The 27,137-nt window shown below is 46.1% G+C and overlaps 3 protein-coding genes across 30 annotated transcripts in view; 1 reads left to right on the top strand and 2 right to left on the bottom strand.

Annotated features, from left to right (window-relative positions):
- The window catches only part of YEATS2 (YEATS domain containing 2), a 102,660-nt gene extending 93,856 nt beyond the window's left edge, over nucleotides 1-8,804 (top strand). For 10 of the 12 annotated variants that reach the window (XM_024984769.2, XM_024984827.2, XM_024984851.2 and 7 more), the window contains 6 exons: nucleotides 1,336-1,415; nucleotides 2,088-2,289; nucleotides 3,909-4,135; nucleotides 4,992-5,066; nucleotides 5,731-5,804; nucleotides 7,061-8,804. In XM_024984769.2, the coding sequence (XP_024840537.1) occupies nucleotides 1,336-1,415; nucleotides 2,088-2,289; nucleotides 3,909-4,135; nucleotides 4,992-5,066; nucleotides 5,731-5,804; nucleotides 7,061-7,169 (767 nt within the window). In that variant the 3' untranslated portion in view covers nucleotides 7,170-8,804. Of the gene's footprint in view, nucleotides 1-1,335; nucleotides 1,416-2,087; nucleotides 2,290-3,908; nucleotides 4,136-4,991; nucleotides 5,067-5,730; nucleotides 5,805-7,060 lie in introns of those variants that run through there. The other 2 variants (NM_001105367.1, XM_059881451.1) reach the window with 2 other exon arrangements.
- On the bottom strand, nucleotides 6,341-21,336 carry MAP6D1 (MAP6 domain containing 1). Of its 15 annotated transcripts, none has more exons than XR_009494409.1 (7): nucleotides 21,169-21,336; nucleotides 20,138-20,262; nucleotides 19,219-19,292; nucleotides 17,790-18,003; nucleotides 12,851-12,968; nucleotides 11,375-12,353; nucleotides 6,341-9,835 (listed from the first exon to the last, which is right to left on the bottom strand). XR_009494409.1 is itself a non-coding variant. In XM_024991922.2 (6 exons), the coding sequence occupies exons 2-6, from the start codon at nucleotides 19,249-19,251 to the stop codon at nucleotides 12,273-12,275; spliced, it is 534 nt and encodes a 177-aa protein (XP_024847690.1). In that variant the 5' UTR covers nucleotides 19,252-19,292; nucleotides 20,138-21,336; the 3' UTR covers nucleotides 10,946-12,272. The 15 variants fall into 15 exon arrangements, 7 of the variants coding, with proteins under 7 accessions (XP_024847690.1, XP_059742490.1, XP_059742501.1 ...); XR_009494410.1 differs by having other exon boundaries at nucleotides 11,449-12,353; XR_009494408.1 differs by lacking the exon at nucleotides 6,341-9,835 and having other exon boundaries at nucleotides 10,946-11,555; nucleotides 12,219-12,353.
- A 105-nt stretch (nucleotides 21,337-21,441) lies between these two features.
- PARL (presenilin associated rhomboid like) overlaps nucleotides 21,442-27,137 on the bottom strand; it is a 55,108-nt gene continuing 49,412 nt past the window's right edge. Inside the window, exons 8-10 of one of the 3 annotated variants that reach the window (XM_059881183.1) lie at nucleotides 24,276-24,377; nucleotides 24,041-24,138; nucleotides 21,442-21,765 (exon numbers count right to left, since the gene is read on the bottom strand). In XM_059881183.1, coding sequence (XP_059737166.1) covers nucleotides 21,654-21,765; nucleotides 24,041-24,138; nucleotides 24,276-24,377 — 312 coding nt within the window. In that variant the 3' untranslated portion in view covers nucleotides 21,442-21,653. 3 annotated transcript variants of the gene reach the window in all.

Raw genomic sequence — 27,137 nt, 5'->3', positions numbered from 1 at the left:
AAAGCTGTGACCTGCTTGGGGTATTGAGTCAGTTTGAATCACTTGGTGTTGTAATTGATACTGACGGTAGTTATCTTGGGGGGTGGGGTTTAGCTACAGCTGTAGCTTATTTGCAGGGTTTAGCATTCACACTGTCTTGGTCAGTCGGTTAGTCTTTTACTACTTTCACTGTGTTTGATCTGCAGAAGGAATTTTTTTTGTTATAGTATAGAAATTATAAATATCTAGTGTATATATAAAATTGTATTTGTTTTTAATGTTTATTAATAAGGAAAATAATTAGCATTTGCCCGCAGCATGCCAGACTCTGCAGGCTCATTATACTTTCTTATTTAGCCATGGTCTCTGTAGGATACATGGTGTCATCTCCATTTCACAAATGAGAAAACTGAGAATAGCAAGGTTGAGTCACCTGTTCAAAATCACAATAGCTATAGGTCATGCAGTTTTGATTCCAGAGTCATTTATCTTTCATCTGACACTCCTGTCACTCACTCTGTAGAACTGCATGACTATCAAGACCTCCAGCAGTGAAGTCTCCTCTGTCCCTGCCCATTGTTAGCAAGACTGAACCATTTGCTTCTCAGCCCTGGTTGCTCTGACAGAGGGCATGACTGACAGCCTGTGGATACTTAGGTGTCTGCTCTTCGGCAAGGTCACCTGTGAACATTTAGAGGGAAGGGATGAAGCAGATCATCACTTCACATTCATGGGACTATGAAATGATGAGCTGAGTACAGACTACCCTGCTTTTTTTCCAGCTGTAATAGCAAAAATTATTTTTTTTCCCCTCAGGGTTTAGGGGGTCATTTTGAAGTAGCTCAGAGTCAATTTTCAATGATTCTTCTAGCCCAGCAGAAAAAAATTTTAATCTTTTTTAAAAAAATCAGATGCAAATATAGAATGTTTGAGCTTAAAGGCAGTTCAGAAGCCATCTTCCTAGTCGTCTAATTTTACAGTTAAGAAAACTGAAGCCCAGAGTGATGATGTAGGTTGCTCAAGGCAGCTTAGTTAATAGGCCAGGGCTAGTTCTCAGGTCTGCTCCCAGTGGAGTGCCATTGCCATTTATTTTAATAGAAAATCTCCTGTCATGATGAAGCTTTCTCTACCACAGAAGCTGATTTTCCCAAGGAGGGCTGTTGTTTTGAGTACACATGAATGAGATGCCTTCTCTTCTAAGGACAAGCCCTTCTGTATTATGTTGCATCAAACTTGCCTAGTAAGGAACATAGCCCATAAAGAGGTCTAAAGAAACTTTTTGGACATGCCTCCAGCAAATAAGATTTTATTTAAATCTTAACTTTATTCAGAGTTTGCTGGATATGTGCATTCTAGGTGAAGATGCCAGCTGTTTTTCTGCAAAATCTGTGGAGCAGTATTATGGCTGGAACATTGGGAAAAGGAGAGCTGCTGAGGTAATCCCATGTCTGCCTCTTTGATATGCAGGACGCCACTGAGAGCCTGTTGGAGAAAATAATCAAACACATGTGCATTCTGGCTGCTTCCATAAACATCGTCATATGGAGCAGTGATAAATTCTGCGGCATGTTTTGTTAAATATTTGATGGTAGAACTTTTTCCTTAGTTAAAAATCTCATTCTCCAAAGACTTGTAGGTAGCCTTTGAAAGACCTACTTTCTTTTCCTGCATTGCTAAAAATTTCTAAAAGTTTTTAAAGAATTGTAATATGTTAAAATTAAGTCAACTATTTATTGTTCAGTGTGGCAGCTACTCTGCCAAACAGTGAGGCTATAAGAGGAAGTGGCAAGTACAAAGGCGTGCGTAGGAAGCTTTGAGAAAGTCAGCGATGGGTTTGAGGAGGGCGGGAAAGTGGGAGATCACAGGCTGGGACCAGCTGAAACACCTTATAGGCTAGGCTTAGGAATTTCAGTTCTTTTATAAACATTAGGTAAATGTTCTTAGACTTTTTTTTTTTTTTTAACTGAGGAGAAACACCATCAGATTTTTTTCCTCAGAAAAAAATTATTCTAACAGGTTAGCATGGTCATTTGCAATTGGGTGATTATTTGAACACACTCCTAAGTTGAAGGATTTCATTATGCCCCCCTACCCCTAATTTTTTTAAGTGGCAAAGAGCGATGACAATGCGAAAAGTCTTACAAGAAATACTGGAGAAGAATCCAAGATTTCACCATCTGACTCCACTTAAAACCAAGCACATTGCTCACTGGTGTCGCTGCCATGGCTACACCCCACCTGACCCCGAAAGCCTGAGGAGCGATGGGGATTCGATCGAGGATGTGCTGACCCAGATTGACAGTGAGCCAGGTAAGCAAGGCGGTGGGTGGGGGGTGTACTCAGCACCATTCGCAGCTGAGAGGTGTCTCCTTGGAGCACATGCTCATCTCTCAGCCTCCAGGGCTCTCAGGCCACATTAGCCCCAGCAGGTCTCAGAGCTCTTTCTCTTTCCTTCACCTGAAGTAAAGAGATCCGAGGACTCCAGGGGTTGCCATGGAAAACAAGTCTCGACTCACCTCTCACCAGGTGTCTTATCCACACCGCCCCCACCCCCCGACAGTCCCTACCAAACTATTTGTGCCCAAGTGTCCCAAGTTGTGTCCCAGCCAGAAATGTTCCAGCCCACGGCATGCAACAGACACACACCATTCATTCAGGTGCCCCTTCCTCTGCATTAGTTCTCCTTTGGGAACTTTCTTAATCCACCTCCTTTCCTCTCAGAAGAAGTACTTCTTCTTTTGTGACCTATGAGTTGTCTTCCCTGAAGATGGGGACAATGTCTTATCTGTTATTTTATCTCCAAAAACCTAGTCTGGAGGTATATTGCCTGGTGTTGGAGGCACAGGTGTAAACAGCCAATAATGCTGCAGATAAAATGAATAGTTTTTTAATAAGGATACAAATAACTGTATGTGGGTGGGGGTGCAGGGGCGCTGAGCATAAAGATATATGGGGAGAATGTTTTGAGTTTCACCTTAAAGAATAAGTATTGTTTTCTCCTTTTAACCCCATCTTTATAGAAAAACAGACCCTTCACCTTCCAGTCTGAGGAAGGCTGGAGCACAGGCACGGTTTGGAGGGTCCTTTAAGACTTAACACAAGTCTCATTTTCTTCATGAAGCTTTCCTGAGAGCCCTAATGCAGGGTGGCCTCCCCTTTCTCCAATCTCCAGTGGTATTTAATATCAGAACCTTGAGGGTTTCTCAGATTTTTATTGCTAAGCGCTTTGGAGAGCAGAGGCCTTGTTGATTATTTCTGTGCTTCTCTGGCAGGGTATGTAAAACACAGTATTTTTCCTGTACTGGGCTTTCTTATTAATATGACTGATTAAATCTGTGAGCGTCCTGCCAGTAGAGAGTTGGATGCTTTGCCTCCATCCTGCTGGGTGTCTTTAACCCCATGTCGACCTCACTCACTCACCATAAAGTGAAAGGGATGCATAGAACATCCCTAGAGCCCCTGCTGGCTTTTAAAGCTCTATATATACTCTGTTGGGCTCTGTATAAATCAGCTAAAGATGGGATGCATGGTATACACTAAAATGGTAGTAGTACTCAGCTCTAAGCAGATTTTTAATTTCTTCACTGTTCATTTCTAAATTCTCCAGATGTAAAAAAAATTTTTTTAATCAGTGAGGTGGGAGGATGGCCTCATTTTTAGTAGCAAGAGTCAGAATTATGTGTTGTTTGACTCAGATTGCCCTTAATAGCACATATGTCTTAACACAAGATGCCTGTCTTGGTGCTTGTCTCACTTATGAGTTACTAGTTCTTATAATTATAGGTCTGTAGAATTTTAGGACTGGACAGGAAATCAGCTCCCTGATACTCAACCCTTCTTCTCTGGGTCTCAGGCTGTTGATCCCTTGGAGATGCAAAGTCCCTTTTCTTTGGTCACCATAGTCATAAGACTCATCACCTCTCATTTAGAGTGTCCATCATCTTTCTCATCCGCTGACAACCTCTGCCGGAAACTGGAGGACCTGCAGCAGTTTCAGAAGAGAGAGCCGGAGAACGAGGAGGAGGTGGACATCCTCAACGTCTCAGAGCCGTTAAAGATAAACATCAAGAAAGAACAGGAAGAGAAACAGGAAGAGATGAAACTCTACCTGCCACCAACACCGGGCTCTGAATTTATTGGCGACATCACACAGAAGGTAGGCGGCTAAGGCCTGTGCTGTGAGACCCCTAACCTGGGGCTCGGTGCCTTAGAGACTGACACCAGACTTTCTGGGGAGATAGGTGGTAAAGCTGGGCGAACTGTCTGGCACTTGCTTTCCCATGTCAGGGCCTTTGGGCAAGAAAGTGAATCACACGTGTAGAGCTTGCTCATTGAACATGACTTTGCAGCAAAGGCAGCTAGATGTAGGCAGTTTCGTATTTTTCATCTCCTTTTTTCTCATTTGCCTCAGTAGAAGCACCTTCTACAGATGTACTCAGTAGAAGCATCTCAGAGGCATGTCAGAACGTGCTTTCCCTGACACTGTAAATAGCTCCCAAGTGCCCTGCCAGGGAGTGGATGTGGCATTGACTCCCTTGGGCTGCAGAAGAGAACTGTCCACCTGCGTCCGGTAGAATGCAGCTTCACTGCATCTGCACGGCTGCCTGGGACCCAAGTGAGAGACTGTTCTTTTTTTCCCCTACTGAGGAAATAAAAAATGGGGCAGTTTCCAAGTATATCTTCTTTCTTTTGCAAATAGGGCCTCAGAGTCTGATGCAGACTTTCCAGCGTGTTGCTCCCACTGTCAGAATTCATGGTAGATTCTGTGTTCTCTCATGAAGGAGATTTGGGCAGGAGAGAAGGATTCTAATAGCATTTTCAACAATCCTTCAGAAACAGGGCACAGTAGGGTACCAGTCTTCTGGTTGTTAACATTCTGTGTTGCTTCTTCGTGAGTTTTGTCCAGGACATTTATAGAGTGTCCCTTCCACCCGGACATCTCCTTAGGTATCAGAAATGTGCTTGTTTTTAATGTACAAATAGAAACAAGAGGCCTTCTTTTGCTCTTCCAGATTGGGATCACCCTGCAGCCTGTGGCGCTGCATAAGAACGTGTATGCGTCGGTGGTGGAGGACATGCTTTTGAAGGTGGGTGCCTGTGGGCAACAGAGGGGCTATCGGGGGCTGAAGCACCATGGGGCCAGCCAGGCAGGACACACTGGATCCCAGGCTGCTTTGAAAAAGACAAGGACAGAAATGGATTTCTTTCTTATTTTTAAATCAATTCAGTTGTAGTTCCTCTGCGTGTCAAAGCAGCTGCTGCAAGAGTTCCTGTGCCAGTGTCACTAACAATATTTTTAAATGCCATTTCAAGTGCTTTCTAAGTAGCCTGAAGTGCAAATCAAAGCTCTCAGTGCTTTCGGAGGTGATTTGCATGTCACAGTAGAAACAGCCACAGCTGTCCCAGCCCTCAGCAACAGAATGACAGAACCAGGTTCCTTACCCAGCCAGAGCCTGGCTCCAATATTCTTTCCTGGTGGATCCCCTCCAGGGGCAGGGATACCTCACAAATAGCCCTCATCTGTTTCTTTTATTAAAGCAGTGTCTGATTAATGAAAACCACCCCCTTCACAATTCAGAATCATGGCCTCTATAGTTGTGGCCTATTATTCAAACCTTTAGTTTTTCCTTAAGGACTTTGGGTCTTTAGATACAGTGGTTTCCCAAATTTAGGGCCTGGGATGGGGTCAGCTGCATCCCTCTGGCCAGCATGCAGGTGGCATTTTTAGAGTAACAGCATCTTCTGTTACAGGCTACAGAGCAGCTGGTCAGTGACATCCTGAGACAGGCTTTGGCAGTTGGATACCAGGCAGCATCGCACAACAGGTACAGTTCTCACTTCCTGACAGTTAGTTCCCATCAAGATGTTTTATACTTTAAATCAGTTCGATAGGAGATGGAGGTGTCCATGCTTGGGACATTCTCAGAGCCAGACTGTCTCAAAATGACCAAGCAGGCCCGAGTCTACCTCTTGGTTGTGAGAGGTCTGTATTGTCTCTGTCTCTGCTGCAGAGACACTGTTTGGTAGGATTCCAATGTTACAGGGTTGAATATATACCAATTCTTTGCCATTGAAGATAATAGCAGTGTTTCAGACTTGGGCCCAGGCACTGCACGTTACCTAATTTGTTTTTTGTTGCAGAACTCATACTCCCTCTTTAGAAATCAGCAAAGTGGGCTCTGAAATGTAATCTTGCCTGGCTTTCCTAGCAAATATATCATAGAACCTAGATTTAAACTTCAGTCTCACTGGCTCTATACCCACAGGCTGACCACGCCTCTTTGTGGCCTGTCACTGATTGAGATGCTGAATTTTCCTTTTGTCCCACATCCCGGCATTCCTTTCAAAGGAAACAAATGTATTCTATTGTTTAAAGGCTGTTGTAAATTTATTAAAACTTTAACAAAGTACCTGAGGTCATGAAGAGGATTATTAGGTCAGACTTGACAGGGATATAACACAGTGGATACTATAGAGAGCTCTTTACAAAAAGTGGGGAACAAAGGAGTTCCAATAATGTTGCTGCTGCTTGTCCTGCTAGAGATCCAGGAGTGGGCCGAGTGCCTCTGCAGCCCCTGCTCACCACCATGGTCCTGACTGTGAAGACACAAAGCAACTTCAGTGCTTTTGATAACATTTAACATCACACTTGCTCTGGCATAATTTCCAAGAGATGGGAAACATGGTCCCCCAAGTTCTGTGGTGCTTTGATTCAGCTTTCATTTAGCCAAGACTGAACTACAGCAATATTCTGTTCTCTACTTTACTTCATTCCTTTTTTTTTTTCAATCTTCAAAATCTTTGTTTTCCTTTAATCATTCAGCCAACTGCTTGAAATTCATCTCATGCCTGTGAATAGGAAGTTAGATTTGAGCCCTAAATAGGGCTGGCCGGGAAGAGGGTAGGCCACATCTCCCGAGTCAAAGGAATTAATGGAACAGAAGAGAGGTGGTAGGGGAGAGGGTACAGAGCTGCTTCCCACCCCCAAGGGTGGCCCAAAACCATGCCTGTCACTCATTATTATCTCTATATAATTAATTTAGATATTTAAGAGAATTAACATTTTTTTTTTTTGGACCAGGATTCCCAAAGAAATTACAGTGAGTAATATTCACCAGGCCATTTGCAACATTCCTTTTCTGGACTTCCTCACAAACAAACACATGGGGATACTGAATGAAGATCAGTGAATGGAATGAATATGCTCCCAGGAAAGCAGGATTCAAAGCCTTGAACTGTGGTGACTCTTCTTTTCTGGAGAAGACTAGTTCGCTGTGTGCCTCAGAGTATCAGGGCCACCAAACCATTGCCTCCACCTGATACCACCGGAGTGTTCAGTCCCAGGTCAATCCCTTTAGGACAGAAGTTTGTTTCCTGATTCTAGAGTTACACCGTTGAGTGGGTGCATGCTCTGTCAACACGCATCTATTCACTCTCTGTGCAGGCTCCATGAGGGTCCGGCGTCAAGCCACTTTATATTGGGCCCTTTTGTCCTCTGGGTATTTTCCAGGGGACACCGTGGGCCTGAGTCTCCCTCCAGGAGGTGGGAAATGAGTCTGGCAAGCTAGAGTTTTACCCATTCTGTGGGTTGGGGTTCCAGGTACCCCAACAGTTACCCTGATAACATCTGGAGGAGGGTTGGGCTTCGGCACAGAGCAGTGGCCATGGTGGGAAGGATCCGCACTCAGCCCCGAGTCGACTCAGGAAGCAGTGATCCTGTGCGGAAACCACACAAGCTTGGGAGACTGCAGACTGAGAATTCCTGTTTCATGGAACACAGGATATTACTGCAGCCAGTCTCAGCATTGTCAGGGGGTGAACAGAGTCCAGCACAGGTCAGGAAAAGGTTTGACTACAGCTGAGAAGCCCTTACTGTGTTAGTCACAGACCCTCGCAGCTTGGAGGATGTGCCAGCAGAGCGCTGGTTCATACTTTTGGTGCGGTCTGCAGGAGCTTCTGCTGCTGAGTCCATGTCGAGTGGCCAGTGGTTCCCACAGTCCCTCAGAAAGTTTATCTTATCCAGTTCTTCTCTGTCAGTGAATTGTTCCCAAGAAGAAAAGTATTTCAAACAACACTTGTGAGTGCCTTAAAGGTAGAGAAACGACTGTCAAAGCCAGGTGACAGGGAGGTCAGTGCCCGGAAGCCATGAGAACAGGCTGGTCGTGAGCAGAGCCCGGTCCATGGGAGACGGAGTGGATAAAAGGCAGGTTAGCAGCACCCTGCATGATGTCCAGTTTCAGTATAGACACAGTACCCCAACCTTCCTAACAAAGTCTGTGTGTAAGGAAAGAATCTGTTCTCAGTTAGGAATCTGCTCCAAGGAGATCTGAAACCTACCCAAGTCAAAGAAACTTACCAAGCAACGTAATTCGTGTTTTCCTGAGTCCTCTAGACGTTCAATTCAGGAAAAGACAGGGAGGCAACTATGAGAAGTCTGCCCTTTTTAATTCAGCCATCTGAGGACTGCAAGTGCAGAAGGAAATCTAGTCAGTAAGGCATAGGGCATGCTCTGGTTAAGAATAAAATAGTTTAGTGGTGAAGACTCAGACATTCTGTACATAAAATAGTCCAGGCAAGGTCAATGGGCAGGTATAGACTCATTTACCAGTGGACTATGACTCAGATCTACAGGATCGAAGATTTGATCCAAATGAGAACAGATTCAGTTCTTACAAGTAAGAAAGCCTCAAGAAGTTATCTTTTTGCAAAAGAAACAGTAAATGATTTAACAGTCCTCATATATGTTAATGTTTCAGATGTATTTGTATCATAATATGTAACATAATGTGTAACAATATCTGCAGTAAATCTTTTGGTATTTGTGATGGGATTTTCTGAGTTTGGGGGCTTCCCTGATAGCTCAGTTGGTAAAGAATCCGCCTGCAATGCAGGAGACCTGGGTTTGATCCCTGGGTTGGGAAGAGCCCCTGGAGCAGGGAAAGGCTACCCACTCCAGGATTCTGGCCTGGAGAATTCCATTGACTGTATAGTCCATGGGGTCGCAAAGAGTCAGACACGACTGAGGGACTTGCACTTGCACTTTCTGAGTCTGGAGCACTGCGCTTGGGTAGGGTTTTTCTTAGGTTAGGTCCCAAAGAGCTGGGGCGAGGCAAAGGTGTAGGGGTTTGTGTATTTAATTCTTCCACTTGTTTCCAAAAAGAATTTGCAGCTAGTAAAAGAAGGATTACGGTTATATAAAAATCTGAAAAAGTTTTGGAAGGATGCATGTTGGCCCTGGACATATGATTTCTGACAGCCTAGAGTGAAGGAAAACAACCTGGGGTCAGACCCCCCTTAAAGCCAAGGCAATGAGGGAAACAGCTTCTGATGTCCAACCAGGAAGCACACTGGTCCGTTTGGCAAGAATGGGTCTCTGCTGAGGCCTGGAAAAAGTTACTCCTGTGACCCGGTCCTGCTGGGACCATCTGCTACCACAGAAAAAACTACAGGAACTGCAGAAATATTTCAGAAATGACTATTTATATCCACCCTTAATAAGAACTAAAGGCTTTGTTTTGGAAGCTTTGGTTCTTCAAAGATAAGAAGTTCTTTGGGGAGGAGGCCCTGGGAGACAATCCAAGTATGAGACTTCACTTGGTGTCAGCCTTCAGGGAGTCTGATGGTCTGGAGAAGAATAGGGGCATTGCTCAGGCCCCTTTCCTGAATGTTCTGTGTGTCAGCCACAGTTCCGACAGCAGCCACAGGACAGTGTCACAGTACCTTATCGGGGACTCTCTTCCTCACCGGAGGAGCCTGTGTGTGGCCGGCAGAGCTCAAAGGATCCCCCGTCGGCCTGGGGCGGGCTGCACAGCCAAAGTTCTCTCAAGTGCTGCTTTTTGGAGTTTGACCTAAAATCCTGGAGTTATTACAAGGATGAAAATATTAGCATTTGTAATGGGTTTTTCTCAGTTGGAGCCGCCAGTCTTGCTGTCAGTGACTGGGGTCCTTCCCTCTGGTTGGGCCTCCTCACAGCTGATCAAGCCTGCTACTGCAGTGCTAACTTGGTTATGGAATAATTAATTTGAACTCTTTCTGTTGGCTAAAATTACCTAACATATTAAACTTTTAATTTAATACAAAAATGCTTATTGTATAGAAACTAGCAAATATTGTAAGATGTAAAAAATTTTAAATTACCCATAGTTCCCCTTCTCAAAGATAGCTACTATTAATATTTCAGTACGTTTCTGTCTTTATGTGTTATTTATATGACCTGCATGAGTTTGGACCACATGGTTGAGGCTATTATTATCTCAGTGGCTTCTTAAGGCCTTAACATAATGTTACTGGAGTGGCCTTATTAAGACCTAGAGTGAGTGGGAGCAAATTTCTTCAAAATTCAGATCTAATAATGAAGTCTAGTAAGGAAAGCTGTTACATTGGGATGTTTGTGAAAAGCTGTCTGTTCTTGAGCATGCAGGATGCCTTCCTAAGGTCAGGCCTCTCCTGGGCAGTGATGGGGCTCCTAGGACAAGCTCAGGGGGGAGGCATAGCTGGCTGTGCTGTGTGACTGACAGGGGCTATTGCTGGACCAAAGCAGCAGATGCCAGTAAAGCCGGCTCCCAGGAAGGAGTGCCTGCTCAGGAGAGAACACGTACAGCAGCTGTGCTTTGCACAGAAACCCAAGTTCTCTTAGGGGGAGGTGGGGTTTGCAGATTAGGAAACAGAAGTCTAAACTGCTGTCAGTTAATGAGTGGAGAACCAAGGTTTGTTCCCAAGACTGGCTTCAAGGATAGTCTTGCTTTACCCTAGGCTCCTGGTGGGGCTGGGGAGATGTGGGTTTTTGTTAAACACTACATATGACACCAGTGCGACCACAGCCCTGGGTGAGCATTCCCAGACTCTACGCGCTCAAGGGAGAGCAGCGGTAGCCAAGGCACATTAAAGTCCTGTTACCAAGAGGAGGATAAAGGAAGACATGAGAAGGCGTTCGTGTTTATAATTAAATAAATAAATTAACAAGAAATTGAAATAGTACATTTGCATTTTAGTAAAATCTGAGATTGTACAGTTAATCTGTTTGCTTCTCACAGAAGGCCCAGCAGGCAGTCTCTTTTCCCTTAGGAACATCTAACATGCAAACCAATGAAGTCTGAAATAATAGAACCCTTTGTGTAAGCATATGGTTTTGCTTTTCCGTTTTAAATGATTCTCTCAGATCATTTCCTTTGCTGGAACAAGGGGAAAGGCTGTGCCTGCCAGAGCTGGGAGCTAGCACCTCTGAGGGGACGGCCCCCTCGCAGCCTGAGCTGGAAACACTGCCCCACCTCCACTCTGAGCTGCTTCTGAAACCTGAATGCCACCTCCTGTGGCGAAAGTAAAGGCTCACCAGGCTAAGTCACTTGGGAGCTGGAGAGGGATAAAAATCCAAAGGGAAATCCTTGAGTTTTCTTACCAAAACTGTCCTTAGCTTGTGCCTATAATCTCTAAAAGGACACAAACGTTTCAAGGGCTGCTTGCAAAGAGTACCAGGCTGGTTCCAGGTGGCTGCACTGGCTGGACTTGGTCGATAAAGTCAGCAGAGAGACTTCCTTTAAAACCAAAATGAGCTGGTTCCTCAGCAGCTAGTGAGCTCCCTGTAATGAGATGACATTTTAAGGCCTTTTGGGCCACCCTTGCCCCAAAGACACTCCCAGAAACCAACAAGATAAATGTCCTTCATTCAGCACTTCACTCATCCCAAGAAATGTTTTGTTAAAACCAGGGTCATCTTGGCCATAAAGAAATTATGTTTTTAAAAAAGATACCCTATGATTGATATTCTTCTGTTCCTTTGGGAAACTTGTTTCTGGTTACTTAGCATTATGAATCACATGCAGGTGATAACCTAAGATTTCTTCTACAACCTGTGGGGGGCCGCTGGTGGGACTATCCAAGGACATTACCTTGAGTTACCAAAATAGGTTATAAAATTATCATACAGCCTGGACATTACTGGATCTTTCAAGGATCTGTTATGTCCATATTCCTCAATCCCCAGAGACCAACTCAGTTCACAGTAGACATGATCAAGGTCTTCAGATTTAAAAACTGAAGGGCGCCCTAAAGAGGCAATTAAAAAAAGATCTGAAGCTTTCCGCACACTTCCCAAGGAAGGAGAGGGTAGCGGGGGCCCAGCGCTGAGCTGGGTGGTGCATCTGTTCTGCTCACAGCACCCGTGTGGCTTGCAGAGGAGTGGTGCCCCCTGGCAAGAACGGAGGACCCTCCCCTGACAGGGCCATCCAGTCCTGAGACCTCACCGCAGTCCCCAGTGGTGAGTTCTGATCCCCTGTGGCTTGCTCTTTGGTGGGCAGTCACACGTTGAGGATCCGGGGAGCCGAGGCCTGAAAGATGGCTGAGGGGTTAGGGGCAAACTTTTTCCTCACCTCAGGGGCCTGAAAAATGAAATTTGGCCACAGATCAGTGGAGCTCTTCCTCAACTTTCCCCCTCCCAGCAGCTGCAGACTGCTAACCTGAAGGGTCGGGGTGGGGGGTATCCACATGGACCTTACCTTCTGCTTCCCGAAGCCTTTGGGTTGAGTTAGAAACTGAACAGCCCTACACCTCCCTTCCAGCCCCTCCTCTTTCTTACACGGACTCAGGCACTTGGAAGGCTTGTCACTAAGCAAGTGGTCAAGGGTAAGGCTGGGATTTAGGAGGGAGGCAACACCCTGCTCCCAGAGAAGCCAGTGCTAGAGGAACACACGTGGCTAACGACAAAGCAGCACCTTGGCTTTCAGTTCGTGAGCGATGGTTACGGGGGTTCAGAAACCACTGCCCCTGCCATAGTGCCATCCTACACCATCCACATCTGACACCTAGTCCCTAACCTGGAGAGAAAAGCCACTGTTCTCACAGCCCCCCTGCAGCCAGGCACCAGCTTCCCACTGACCTGGAAACCGGCCCTGGGGCTGCCATCCCATCCAGAGCTGTGGGTTGTGATGACTTTGGCGGGCTTCACTTTTGTGGATCTTGATGGCTTCACTCCAGTCCAAGCCTGGAATTCCTGTCTGGAACAGAACACATCACAACCTTACACAGGGCCGACTGTCCCTCAGGGGCCTTGCCTCTTGCCCTGTGCTTCTGGAACGTTCCTGGCCAGTGTCCACTGCTGAGCTGCTGCTCTGGCTGCAGATGTTACTTTCTCACAGAGGAAGTAGACCCCAAATAGCTCGACCAGAAACTTTCTCCCACACTGCCAGGGAGCAACAGCACACACTGCACTGGGAGTGAGCAGAGAAGTCGGGCAACAACAGTATCCTCCTTGTCCTAAACCGTGAGCTCCTGGTGTGTGCTGGGCCTCAGAGGCCACACGTTCCAGCCCTGCTCTCCAGGGCTCCCTGTACCGTCTCTGGGTCACGTCAAGGGGCCCTAGAAGCCCAGAACCAGTGAAAGTCACTCACCTCCAGCCTGTGTCACTGGTGGCCCTTATGTCCAGGGAGGGGCCGGCCTGGACAGCGCACAGCAAGGCATGGTCATACCTGGTCACAACTGAGGAGGAAAGTGAGGCCCAGTGTTCTGTTTAGTTCTCTATAACCTGTCTTATTAAACAGTAAGTCATAGTGACCATCTCAAGAAACTAAAGACCGCCTGGCTTTTGCATGGTGCTGTGCACATGGGCACTCATGCACAGGAGCAGGGAAGGATGGTGGTCTGCATGTGGGTAGGGACTGCTGGCTGCTTGGAGGGAAGTGACAAGGCTGGCACAGCCTAGCTCCATGTGCTCAGAGTTACAGTTTTTTTGACAAAAACTAATCCCTCTTAAAAAAAGACCTGTTTCAATTCTGTCAACTCCTCTACTAAATTAGCAGAGACCTCCTGGGCCCAAGCCCCTGGCCAAGGGGAAAAGTGTCCAGCTGACCAGGGCCAGCACCCACATGTGGGCTGGGTCCTTGCCTATCCCATCCACAGCCCTGGCCAGGTTTCAGGCCCCGAGGTCAACAAAGCAGCCTTTTCTCCTTAGCTGCAGCACAGCTGGGCACCACTGGGCAGGCCACGTGTACATGGTACAGCTGTGTCTGTCCATGGTCAGCACTTGGGTACCAGGAAGTGGATCGGACCAAGGCTCTATCGGATAATTTTTGCTTCCAAAGCTGCAAGGTTTCAAAGACCAGCTGGCTGCACCATCTGCTGCTCTGCGTCTCCTGGGGAAGCAGGTCCCCCCCTGGGCGTGCCCTTCTGTCCCCACGCTGAGCTGAGCCTTGGGTCAGGCAGCCCAAGCCAGCTGTCCCAGGGTGGCTGCAGGGGTCCCAGAGCAGGAAGTGACCTGGCCCAGGAGCTAGAGCAGTCCCCATGACTGTGGGGCAGGAGATAATAAAAATACAGGACTAAGTTGAGTCCACTGTGTCTCCCTCACCAAGCTATTTCCACCATCATCCACCTCATGTGAGCCTCAGTTGGACTCGATGCCCACAGTCCCTCCTGCTGAGAGGCAGGGAGCTACCAGGGCATTGCAGAGAGCCCAGTCTGAGGATACTGAGGCCTGGTTCTCAGCCCAGCATGACTTCAAACAAATCCCTTAACTTCCCTAAGCCTTCAAGTTGGGCACTTAAAAAAGTGGGAGTCAAGTCTGGCACTTTGACGGTTAGCCCTTTAACTGACTCACCGAGGAAAGAAAGAGATGACAGGAAGGAGAACTGTCAGAAGTGGGCAGAGCTAGAACCTGGGCCAGAAGGGCTACGCGCACGCACACACGCACGCACGCATGCACACACTTCTGGTGGGAAGACGAGTGAGGCAGGTGAGCTCTCATCTGGAGACCAGGGGCCAGGTGAGGCTGGGGTGGAGAGGAGCAGCCACGAGTATCCTTGATATCTCTGGGTGCTCATGATCTGTTCATTATCTTTGCTTTATGAATTTATTTAAATGGTTTTCTTAGGTAACATGTATCCTGCAAGGAGGCAGGTGGGATGGAGTTGCTCATACCAGTAGTAGAGCTGGGAGGTAGAGGGTCTCAGAAGTCAGCTTGCAAGGTGACAGGAGAGCCAGGTTCAGCAGCAGTCCTGTGTCTCTGGCAGGTGACCCGGGCAAGTCAAGCTCTTACTATTTCTGCTTTACAGAGGAGGAAAGGGTCAGAGGGACCAGGTGACCCACCAAGTTTATACACAGGAAGGAGAGCTCTATTGAGTCCCAACTTTTGCCCAACCACTGCCAGACATAGGTCAAGCAGCTACCTGACTGAGAGGAGGCAGCATCTTAGGGGATGGCAGCCTGTTGGGAGCACAAATTTGATCTAGGGCAAGAAACACTTGAACTCCACTCTTCTACGTGACCTCTTGCCAGACACTCAAGTGCCTCATCTATAGAATGGGGACAGCAAGAACTGAACTGATTTCAGGGGGTTATTGTAAAGTCTTGGGCTTCCCTTGTAGCTCAATTGGTAAAGAGTTTGCCTGCAATGCAAGAGACCCGGGTTCGATTCCTGGGTTGGGAAGATCCCCTGGAGAAGGAAATGGCAACCCACTCCAGTATTCTTGCCTGGAGAATCCCATGAACAGAGAAGCCTGGCAGGCTACAGTCTATGGGGTTACAAGGGTCAAACATGACTGAGCGACTAAGCACACTCACTGTAAAGTCCTGGGGGAGATAATCTATGGGACGTCCTAAGCCTGGGATCTGGTACGTGCCAAGCAGTACCTTTAGTATCACAGGAACTGGAAGGACCCAGCAGGACATTCAAACCTGCCATCTATTTAACAGGCAAGGGACTGCTTCTGAAAGTCCAGCCTTTGCTTGGACACTCCCAGTGAGCAGGAGCTCAGCACCATACAAGCTTACTCATCTCAGTCAGTTCTAATTACTGGAAAGTGTGTCCTTCCCAGAGTCGAAGCTATCTCCCTGCAAGCTCTGCCCCACTCTATACCTGGAACATCAGCCATGTGAAGGCATGGCACACCCAGGACCTCTGACCTTCCAGGCCTGTCACCACTCAGCTCCCTCCAGCTGGTTCCAATCAGGGCCCGGGCATGCAGCAGTCAGCACCTTCCACTGCCTGGCTAGGGCGCCAGCGCTGCAGCTCAACGCTCTGCCCCTCACATCTCTGTAGCTCGGCTTGAGCACAAGACCCACCCTGCAACAGCCACTCCCCACTGAGTTCCTTAAAACCCGCATGCCCATTAAGGAATCTCTGGGGAGATGGGATGTTCTAGTGTCTCGATCATGTGTTCAGGTGTATACAAAAGTCATCCATCTGATTGATTTTACTGGATGGAAATTATACCTCAAAACAGTTGATTTTAAAAGTAATAAAGTTGAAGGGGAAAGTTCATACCTTTTGGCCCTTAATTTGACAGGTATGAATTCATATTGAAGAAATTAGGGTATAAGCAAAGATTTAACTATAAGAATGATGATCTTGTAAGTTATTTTTTCCTCTAAATTTTTTTTCTTAAGGTAATACATATACATTTTCTTTTTCTTTTAAGCAGTGATTCAGGGAATTCCCTAGTGGTCCAGTAGTTAGGACTCCTCACCTCCACTGCAGGGGCATGAGTTTGATCCCTGGTCAGGGGACTAAGATCCTGCAAGCTGTATGGCATGGCGAAAAGAAACCCCCCAAAACAAAGCAGTGGTTCAAAAAGCAGAGTGAAAAGTCCCTCAGTCTCCATTTACTCCTGGCAGCGTCTACAACTCCTTTTCCTTCCTTTCCCTAAAGGTTACGATTTTCTCACATATCCATGTGGAGACATTTTACGCTTATTTCAGCAGATATGTATACATCAATAACCCCTTTAACAACACAGATAGTAGCAGACATACTGTTCTGCATCTTTTTTGACATCTGTTTTAGTCCCTCCTATGGCAGAGCTATAATTAACCAGTCCCCTACATCAGTAGGACTGATTTCCATCAACACTGTTCCCATCTTCTGTACACTGTTGACATGTACCTTATTACTCCTTAACTCCCGCCCCATGTTCAAGCTTACATGTAGGGAAATTTTCTCTAAGTGCAGTAACTAGATCAAAGAACAGTGTTTTTAATAGCCCCAAATTAGCAACACCGTAAATATTTAATGACATAAGAACAGGTTAATATTTGGAGGTACATATCAATATATGGGTAATGTATTGATATACCCATAAGACAAAACACTACACATCCATTAAAACTCATGTTATAGAAGAGCGTCTAGTAACAGGGACCAACAGCCACATACATAAAATAAAAAATGTAGTTACAAATCGAGCCATGTAAGAATTACAAATGGATATGAACTCAAATACATGTTAAGGATTAGAAAGAACTACCAGTTTGGGGTAGGATTGGGGATACTCATTTTTTATGTTGTAATTTCTGTAATTTCCAGTTTTTCTACAGTGACTATGTCTCACTGTTGGAGTAAGGAGAGAGAAAGCCCTCACTTATCCAGGAGAGGAGCACAGGCCTGTCAGTGAGAGCCGAGTCAGCTGCCCTCAGTGGGATCTTGAGGGGACCACCCAGAAGCCCTGCATCTGGTCCTCACCACCAATGCCCCCAGAGGGCACTGGCAGCTGGCCTGCGAGGACTCCTTCCATGGCTGGGCCCTTCTGGCAGAAATTAAGATTTTAACTCGGAGGAAGGCAGGCCTTTCTGACAGGACTGCCCCAGAGAGTGAGGTAGTGAGCTCACCGTCAGGGAGGTGCTTGCTCTCTGACTCCAAGTCTGGTCAGGGAGCATCAACGGAGAATCAAAGGGGTGACCTCACAGGCTGCCTGAAGCTCTCGAAGTCGGGTGGGATGGGGAATCCGGGCGCCTCCTCGTTCCTGCCCACCTGGTCCTCCTGCCTCCGCGATTCAGTCTCCTGGGACCACGGGGTCTGAGTACGATGGGCTCCCCTGCCCCCAGCCTACCTGTATGATGTGGTCGCCACTGCAGCCGCATCCGCGTCACCGATGGGGAGCACGTAGACCCCCCGGCCGGGGGTTGCGGAGGGCTTGGTCCTGCGGCTGCTTGCTCCTGGTCCGCGTCCCTGCGTTGCATCTCTGGACCCCGAGGGCGCCGTCCACACGCCGAAGTCCCGCTGGTACTGAGTGAGAGGCACGTCCCGGCCGGGATCCCGGGAGCCTGCGGGAGATGGGCCTCTGCGCGAGGGAACACCGCCCGGGATTGGCTCCTCGCTCTCGAGGTCCGAGTAGCTGTGCAGGGTCAGCGGCACGGCCACGTCGGAGCGGTCCAGCTGGTTCCAGCGCCGCGCCAGGCAGCAGAGGCGGCTGATGCAGGGCCACGCCATGCCGGCCCGGCGTCTGCCTCTCGGCTCCCCGCGCTCCCGGCCCGCACCGCCCCCGCTTGCGGCCCCGCCCCCACGGCCCTCCCAGCGCCGCCGCAGCTCCGCCCCCTGGCCTGGGACCGCCACCCAGGGAGCGAGGGCTGGGCCACAGCTCCGTGGTGCGCACGGCTCTGGAGGGGTGCAGAGGCGGGCCCCGGCTGGAGGCACTTACAAGTATCCAACTTGAAGAATGTTCCTTAATTTAATCCAAAGTTCCCCAAGTGCTATCCTACAAATTGAACCTGGCTTCGCAAAGGCCAGAGGCCGGATGGCAACCATTCCTAGCTGGTACTGAGTGAACAGTCTGCTGGGCCCCGCCCACAGGCCACTGGCTGCCAGATTTGTGCGAGGCTGCACAGGGGGCTTGCGGGCAAGCACGAGAAGATGTAGCGATGAGGGGATCAGAGAGAAGACTTGGGGCTGTACTTCCCGGAGAACACGCGTTTGAATCAGCCTTTATAATGCCAAATTTGTGACAACCAATTCAGCCTTCCACTGAGAATTGACATTAGCCCTCAACTGACATTTCCTGAGGTCTAAAATCCCTGATTTTAAAGCATGGCTCCAAAGGCTTGATTTAGCTTTATAAAGCTGCCACAAATCTTTGGCTACTATGCTATTAAAGTTCCCCTCCCTCCTGTGCAGAGCTAAGTCCCTGGCCACACAAGCCTTCCTGAATTAACACAAGCCCTCAGTGTGCACTGCAGACCAGTTACTAGTAACTATCGATACAACATTAATTACCCAGTGCACCATCTCAAGCATATACCTGGACGGTATCCAGCCTGCACCTCAGAGGAACTGCAGTATAGCCCTGGCCAGTCAAGAAAGACTCCTCTCCCAAACCATTGCATGGCTGGTCTTAGCTCGGGGGCACAGTGACATGACACTACGACTGCCCGAAGTGGCAGCAGCTCAGCTGCCTGGGCCCCGCCACGACCCAAGGCAGCAGCAGAGGAGCCCCACGTTCTGTGAAGACGCTGGGAGACGACACACCTGCTCAGATTACCCACCTGCTCTGTGTGACCTCCATGCACCACGGCCATGGGTCAGCCACTCGGGAGACTCGTGACTAAAACACTCCGTCCTGCAGCAGAAAAAAAGAGAGCAGCTCTTCTTGTTTTGACCCCTTCATTCATTAAACAGTTAAAAGAGCACTTACTATTGCTGTGTGCCTGGAATAACGCTGGATGCCTTTAGGAGGTTTACAGAGCAGTGGATGACAAGACATGGAAACCAGTGTAACAGAGCTTTCCAGCAGCGGAAAGAAGGCAAGTGGCCTGGCCTCACCACCCGCAGTGAGGGTGGGCAGCAGGACTGGGCAGGAATGCAGGGGTCCGGGTCCACAGGTTCGGCCACAGGCAGCCAGGGCTAGATCACGGAGGGCCTCGGTAGCCACACTACAGGGTTCACAAGCAGTTTTTTACAGGTGACAACAGGAAACGACTGGAGTGTTTGCAGCACTCTGTGGCCATATGGTGAAGTACAGCACATTTTAGAGAGCAGTTGGAGAACAGTCTTTACAGTCAGGTTAGGGACAAGGGACTGGGAGTTAATGCACAGGTGCTGAGAGTGGAGAGAAGGGCCTGGACTCTAGAAACAAGAGGTGAGAGAGGGACTCTAGAATGGCCCAGGTTTCTGGCTTAAGCCAGGAGTGACATTTGACATGCCTGCCCAGTGGGGTCCAGGACCTAGAACTATATTTGACAGGCAGCAGACACAGGTACAGAGTGACAGAGCTCAGAAGACAACTTCACGGAGGTAACTGAAGCCACAGAAGTAGAGAGAAAAGAGAGCTGAGGCTGCACGTGTGGGACCCCATACTGCAGAGTGCAGTGGAGGCAGCACAGGCTGAGGCGCACGAGCCAGGCAGAGCACGGCCCTGGGGTGATCATGTGCCAGCAAAGCAGCCAAGATGAGGAAGGAAGGTACCTCAGCGGGCAAACAGGAGAGCAGGGACAGTTGCCAGAGCCTTGGACAGTCAGGCTTGTGCTTCTGGAGCTGGACGCTGACCTCCAAGGCCTCGCATAGGTAGATACTTGACCTTCTAAACATTCCTTCTCAGACAATCACAAATCAGAAAGAGGAGACATGTCTTCACTGCCTGTTTTTCAGGTCTGCCCACAGACATAAATCTCATTTTGGACTCCATGTGGAAGGTCCATATGATCTCAGCCTCCCGTCCCATCTCTGAAAAACATTTCTTGCCTCATCTGTAAGTCACAGGGTTGTTAGTATCAGCTACATATTCAGAAAATGTCAAAGCACAGCAGTGTGACCTTGGGCGGTTCCCACATACGACCACCCTAGCTCCTTACTGGCAAGATGAGGGCTAGGTTAAAAAAAATTACCTTGCCTTGAAGTGACATTAGTTTAGAATAGAATCCCCTGCCTGGTAAGAATGACCAGTACTTCACAGTAGAAAAGAGTCTGGGCTGGTGGGGAAGATGAAGAACCACCAGAGCTGAACAATTCCTTGGTGCTGGGCACATACTGCCATTTAGCTCTTAACATCATGTGAGGTGGGCACTGCTCCCTCACTGTCATGAACACCAATGCTCCGTGCCCACCACCACACAAGGTGGGCCCTCTACAGCACAAGGTGCAAAATTTGGCATAATCTTTTGAGATCACCAAAAGACCCCAAAACTCCCCTATAAATCCTTTCAAGAAAAACTTTTAAATTCTCAAATTGCATTTCCTAGAAATAATTCTCAATCATGAGAAGCTGTTCCACTACAGTGAAGCTACGACAACAACCCCTGTCTGCTATGTCAGTAAGATGCTCCACTTCAAAGAATGTACATTTTCCAATATAAGATGCAATTAGGCTCAGATTCAAGTTTGAATTTATCCAAGATAGTTCCTTCTAATTCTTAATTTAGCTATAATTTTAACCTAGAAAGCAAAACCTAAAAATAGCTTTTTGTATACAACACTCACTGCCACAAAGTATTACCTACCTTTCTTGGGAAAAATTTAGCAAACATTGCAGCTGTTATTTCAGACCATGCCAGAGAGAAGATGTTCTTAATTTTTACCTGTCAACCAAGCAAGGAAAGGGGTAGTAAGTAAGAGTAAATATTTCGCAGAGGTGCTAGAAGGCCGACATTAAGAAGCAAGCACTTCTGCCTTTCCATGCGCACTCTTCAGGTTCGGGCGCATGTTAAACAGAACAACGGACAGCGAGAGTCCAGGCCAGCACTAGTGCTCTTCAAAAGAGACACACACCTCTGTTTACAAACTAGAGAGATATAAATCTTTATTTCACAACTTTGTCATAATTCACTTTCTAATGAGACATGTTCTGGGGACAGTTTAAAATACTGGGAAAGCTAGATGCTGAGTATCTTCTAGGCAGGAGCAAAGATGTGGTCACTCCAGGGCCGCTGCATTCCTGGGCCTTCAGGCAGCACAGACCGGACGCGCCAGTATTGTCCAGCCCCAGTTACTTAGAGCCACCTCCTTTTTTGGGGCTGTTAGTCCTCATTTCATGCCAAATTTTCACTAGAGGCTCCCTGTTCTTCCAAATGAGTTCATGACCGTAAGTAATATACCATCTGGGGAGAAGAAGAACAAACCAGGTCCGACATTCAAACAGTGTGACATACAAATAACAAGCACCATGATCCCACGCTGACATTTTAAAAACCAAATGCCACTGTCACCTACTATCCAGCATATGAAAATAGCTGATTATTTAACACAGATCAGTGACTTACCTTTAATATACAGACTATATGAAAGATGGAAGTAGAATGGAACCAAACGTGACTACTCCGAAAGCACCACACGCATACTACTTTTAATTCACGACAGCCCCGCAAGTAAAGTACTATCGCTCTTCCCATGTACAAACATGAAGAAATAGAGTCTGAAAGAACGTCATTTGCCCAAACACTAACAGCTTCTAAGTGGTCAATCAAGGACTCACTCACAGGTCAGACTGATTCTAAATCTGGACTCTTTTTTATTATGTCAAGTGTAAGAAATGTCAAGAGTCAGAATTTACTAATAATGATGGCTAAACTTAAAACAAGAGAAAGAAGACCACCCTAAGATTCAAATGCAATTATAAAACTCTTAGAATAAACAAAACACTTGTCAGGACTTTCCATTAATAAAGTGTCTTCTAAAATCTTTTTAACCTTATTTCAAGCAAAGAGTCAAATACTTTAATCGTATGGGTACATTGTTTTGATTATACTCCTAAGTTCAAATGTAACTGGTCATTTGGTTAAATTAAAATTAGGAAAATATTTCAAACTAACTTCTGCCTCTTCTTGGCAGCAGCATCACAGTCTAGTGCTCAGTCTGAAACTCCAGCTCTGCAATGACTCGCTGTGTGACCATGGACAATCCCTCAACAGCTTCCTTTCTACAAGCTGGAATATCTCACAGGATTTTAAGAGTATTAAATTAGACCTTAGCTTAGGCACATAGTAAATATTCAATAAACATTAGCTATCACTACTGCAACAGTACAAGGTGAAAATCATAAAATGTGCTCCAGGGACATAAAGTCAAAGAAATGTGCAGAAGGTTACTAATAGAATCTCTACCATTTTGTAAATATTTCTCAATCTAGATTAAAGATGTCAGAAAAGATGAATTCTGGATATGACTGAGATCGAGTAAATGAAAGGAGCTGAAATTAGAAACAGCAAAAAGAAAGGATTCCTCTGCCTTTCAGATCCTGGACTTTAAAAATGCACCTGATCCAGTTTTCAGAACAGAAAAAGGTCATCTAATTATAGTTGAGAAAAATAAAAAACTGCTGAGGAAAAGCTCCTTCAAGTCCACATTTAAGTATACAGGTAAATTTAGAGTTCATAAAACGGAACCCCTTTCATTACTCTTTCTGTTTCTCATACTGTAATATCAGGTCAGTTCTTACTATTTATAATGTGCTGCTGTTAAAGCTCGAACTCACACATGCTATTCTTTAATCATCACTGAAAATTATAAATGGCATAATGGCATTTAGTTCCACCACCTACTGGGCAAAACTGCTCCACTAAGAATAGATTTTTTTTTTTTTAATTAAGAAAAACTAAGTTTTCCCATTGTCATGAAATAAAGTAAAAATCAAATAAAGGCCAAAGGTAACATTTATGCAAGAAAACAGGGGCCATCATGGATCCAGCACACCAGACAGACAGTCTGCTGAAGGGCCTCTCATCTGTCTAAAGTTCTATGGTGGCGTTGCTACAGCACTGCTATGTTTTAGGCCTAAACCACAAGTGGGAGATCTTGTAACAAGATTACAGGACAACTGTAATCACTATGGTGTGACGGGCGGGAAGGCTTTGGAGCTGGGTACAGATGCTCCTCACTGATGACATCTGGTCTCTACTCCAGCCATGCTGCGGGCACCAGCTCACTCACCGCAGGCAGAGGACCAGTTCCACCCACTCAGGGCGGCTGCCCAGCACTGCTGAGGTCAGCAGGGTGGGGACTGGGCAGGGCGGAGGTGGCTGGAGAGTAGGGGAAGGAATACAGCACAGACTGGGGGCTGGGGAACAGTATCCAAGAAGGACTAGGAACTGTGACAGGTCATGAGTTGGGGTGATATGAGGTTAAGGGTAGCGTAAAAGCACAGAGGGTCTCTCTCTACAAATGACCAAGGCAGGAGAAGGGCCAAGAGTCTCCCATTCCCACTGCACATGTGAAGCGGTTCAAGACCAAAGCAAACCACACTGCGATTTCCTTGCCCTCGCAACCCTACCTGCCCTGCTTCCATACCTGAACTAACTGCTCTACTCTACTCTGCCTTCCTCCAGGGTAGGGAAGGAGAGGACCAGAGAAATGTCACTCAGTCATATTCAGACTTACATTCCAAAGAGAGCTCCCCCAAGATGTGCTGCATGATCAAAAAATTTCCATCCCAGGATCATTCCTGCTGTATCCATGGCAATAATGGCTTTTAGGGCCTGAAAGCCAGAAAAGAGAACAGAACTGATACAACTTTGATTGTTCCAGCATTGACATTTCTAATTTAAGGGCAAGAATTCAGTCAATGTAAAAATATCACCCTGTCCCCAGCACTTCACGTCATAAAAATACTCACATTCCCTGCTGTGAACGTGAACATTGGAAGGAAGATGATGGCGAGTCTCCCTTCCGGGATCTTAGTGCAGACGGCAGCAAGGACAGTCATGATTGCGCCAGACTGCAAACCAACACACAGGGGAAAATGTGAAACTCTAACTGTGCAACTGTTTAGGACTGCGAAGTCTAAAGCAGAAATACTTCCTCCAGAAAGCTTACAGCCATACATTTCTAGGGGAGCACAGAGTTAAACAGCTTTCCATTACTCATGTACAAAATAACAAGCAAAGGGGCCCCATGCCCAGGATACAGTAACCACCTGGCAAGGACTACCTACAGGCAGTAAGATGTAACCGTGTCAGCACTTGACAAACTTCAGGAACCTTGTTACTGTGTCACATGCATCACCATATTTAGACACTAAAAATGGACTTCTCAAACCTCAAGAGAACTCCTTCAATCAGCGAGCGAGCATGAATTCTCCCGATACGCACATGTGTGCAATTCTTCCCAAATTTAATGCTTTATCGTAACTCATGTGAACTTTGTATCCTATTTCATAACACTAAATATTTTCCTTAAAAGAATTTGACAAATGTTCTGCTCCAGGAAAGCACGCCAAATTTGTCCCGTGGCTCTCCATGACCCACCCCTCACAGAATCCTCCCAGGGACACACATGCATCTGCCTGCTTGAGAAGCACTTTCCTTCACAACCTTGTATCTGAGAATAAAAATAATCAAAACTTCACAACCTTATGACCAGTAAGTCAACCATCTCTTGTTATAACTGAAATTATAATCGCTATACAGTTTTATCATCTATAGTGTTTTTCCACATTGCTACAAATCTTCATAATTTAAATTGATGATGGCTATGAAATACCTGCTGGATAAATTATGATAATTTAACTAAACTTTCTTAATGTCACACATGTTACCAATTGCTCTGGATGGTACAATAACTGAGAAACTGGATCATAATCCCTTGTTTACATTAAATCTCAAGATCATGATTCATTCAAACAGTGGGGCCCTATGCTAGACACTGAGGATACAGAGGGAATAAAGTCAACAACTCCTGCCTTAATGGAGCTGACAGACTGGCATGAAAGACTAAAGTAGTAAAAGCAACAAAGCATGATCAGCTATGATGGGGAGTCTGGCAACCGCCAAACTTTTCCAAAGTGGTATTACTGTTTTTTTTACTCTATCAGCATTACATGAGACTCCAGTTTCTCCACGTCCTCACCAGCACCTGGGATGATCTATTCATCTTTGAGATATAGTGATGAGATATCAGTGTGGGTTTTATTTTCATTTTCCTAATGATGAATGACGTTCATCTTTTCATGTGGTTATTTGTTACTCATACCTTCTTTGAAGCATCTGTTCAAACTTTTGCCCATTCTATAATTTCTTTATATAGTTTGACTCACATCTTTTATCAGATTTCTGACAGGCAAATATTTTCTTTTAGCATGTTATCTTATCTTTTAACACTGTCTTTGGAAGAGTGTAAACTTTTAGCTTACATGAAGCCTGATTATCATTTGTTTTCTTATGGGTCCTGCTTTGTGGTGTCTCAACTATGAAGTCTTTGTCTAATGTGAGATCACAGTGAGTTTTTTCTATGTTTTCTTCTATAAGTTTTTATCTTAGGTTTTACATTTAGGTCTGTGTTTCACTTTGAAGAAAACTTCAAAATACTCCTGAACCAGGTTTAACTTTTAACATTCTGCCACATTTCACTTATTTTCTCTCTATACTTTTTTATCCTGAAACATTTGAGAGTAGGTGGCATATATCAGACCCTTTTACTCCTAAATACTTCAGCGTATACTTCCTTATATTAATATATCCTACAAAATAGTTCTCAATTTCAAGAAATTTTATATTGATACAATATTTTCATTTAATCTACAGAACATATTCCAGTTTTGTTAATTGTTCCACTAGTGACCTTGTGGCTGTTTTCCCCCATTTATTGCATATAGTTGTCCTGTCTCTTTGCTCTCCTAAAAGCTGGACCATTTCCACAGCCTTTTTTTTTTTTTTTTTTTTTAAGGGGGGGAGGTCCATTTTCATTGAAAGCTTCTGACTAAAAAAGGTGAAAATAAAGAATCTCTGCATAGAGTAGGCCAAACATTTTCCTAAACAGCAAGTTGTGAGAATTCCCTGGTGGCCCGGTGGTTAAGAATCTACGCTTCTACTGCCAGGGGTCAGGGTTTGATCCCTGGTTGTGGAACTAAGATCTCGCTAGCTGTGCAGTACAACCAAAAAATAAATACAATAAAATGTCATTTAAAAAAATAAAAAGCAAGTTGCCATTTATTCAGACACATAAATACTTTTAAATCTGTATAGATAAAGGTCACTTTGAGAAAATTTTAGAAGGATAATGGGACTGTCTATCTTTAAAATAATAAGTACAATAAGTTACAGTCACAAAAAAACTGGCTTTACAAAGAATGGCTATTAAGACTTTTCTTTACTATTGAAATTTCTGTAATGAGCACTTCAGGCTTGCCAGGTGGCTCGGTAGTGAAGAATCCGCTGGAACTGCAAAGGCCTGCAATGCAGCTGTCCTGCATTCAACCCCGGGGTCGGGAAGATTCCCCTGCAAAGGCAATGGCAGCCCCCTCTAGTATTCTTCCCTGGGAAATCCCATGGATAGAGGAGCCTGGTGGGCTACAGTCCATGGGGTCGCAAAGGAGCTGGACATGACTTAGCAACTAAACAAAAACAATGAGCACTTTAGATGGAGAAAATAATCGTTGATAAAGAAGGAAGAATCCCTCAGAAGAAATGGAGTAGTCCTCACAGTCAATGAAAGAGACTGAAATGCAGTACTTGGGTGCTCCATTCATTTTCAAGGCAAA

Source organism: Bos taurus, chromosome 1 (genome assembly GCF_002263795.3).
Source record: "Bos taurus isolate L1 Dominette 01449 registration number 42190680 breed Hereford chromosome 1, ARS-UCD2.0, whole genome shotgun sequence".
NCBI classification, from domain to species: Eukaryota; Metazoa; Chordata; class Mammalia; order Artiodactyla; family Bovidae; genus Bos; species Bos taurus.
This window is presented reverse-complemented; position numbering and strand designations above follow the sequence as displayed.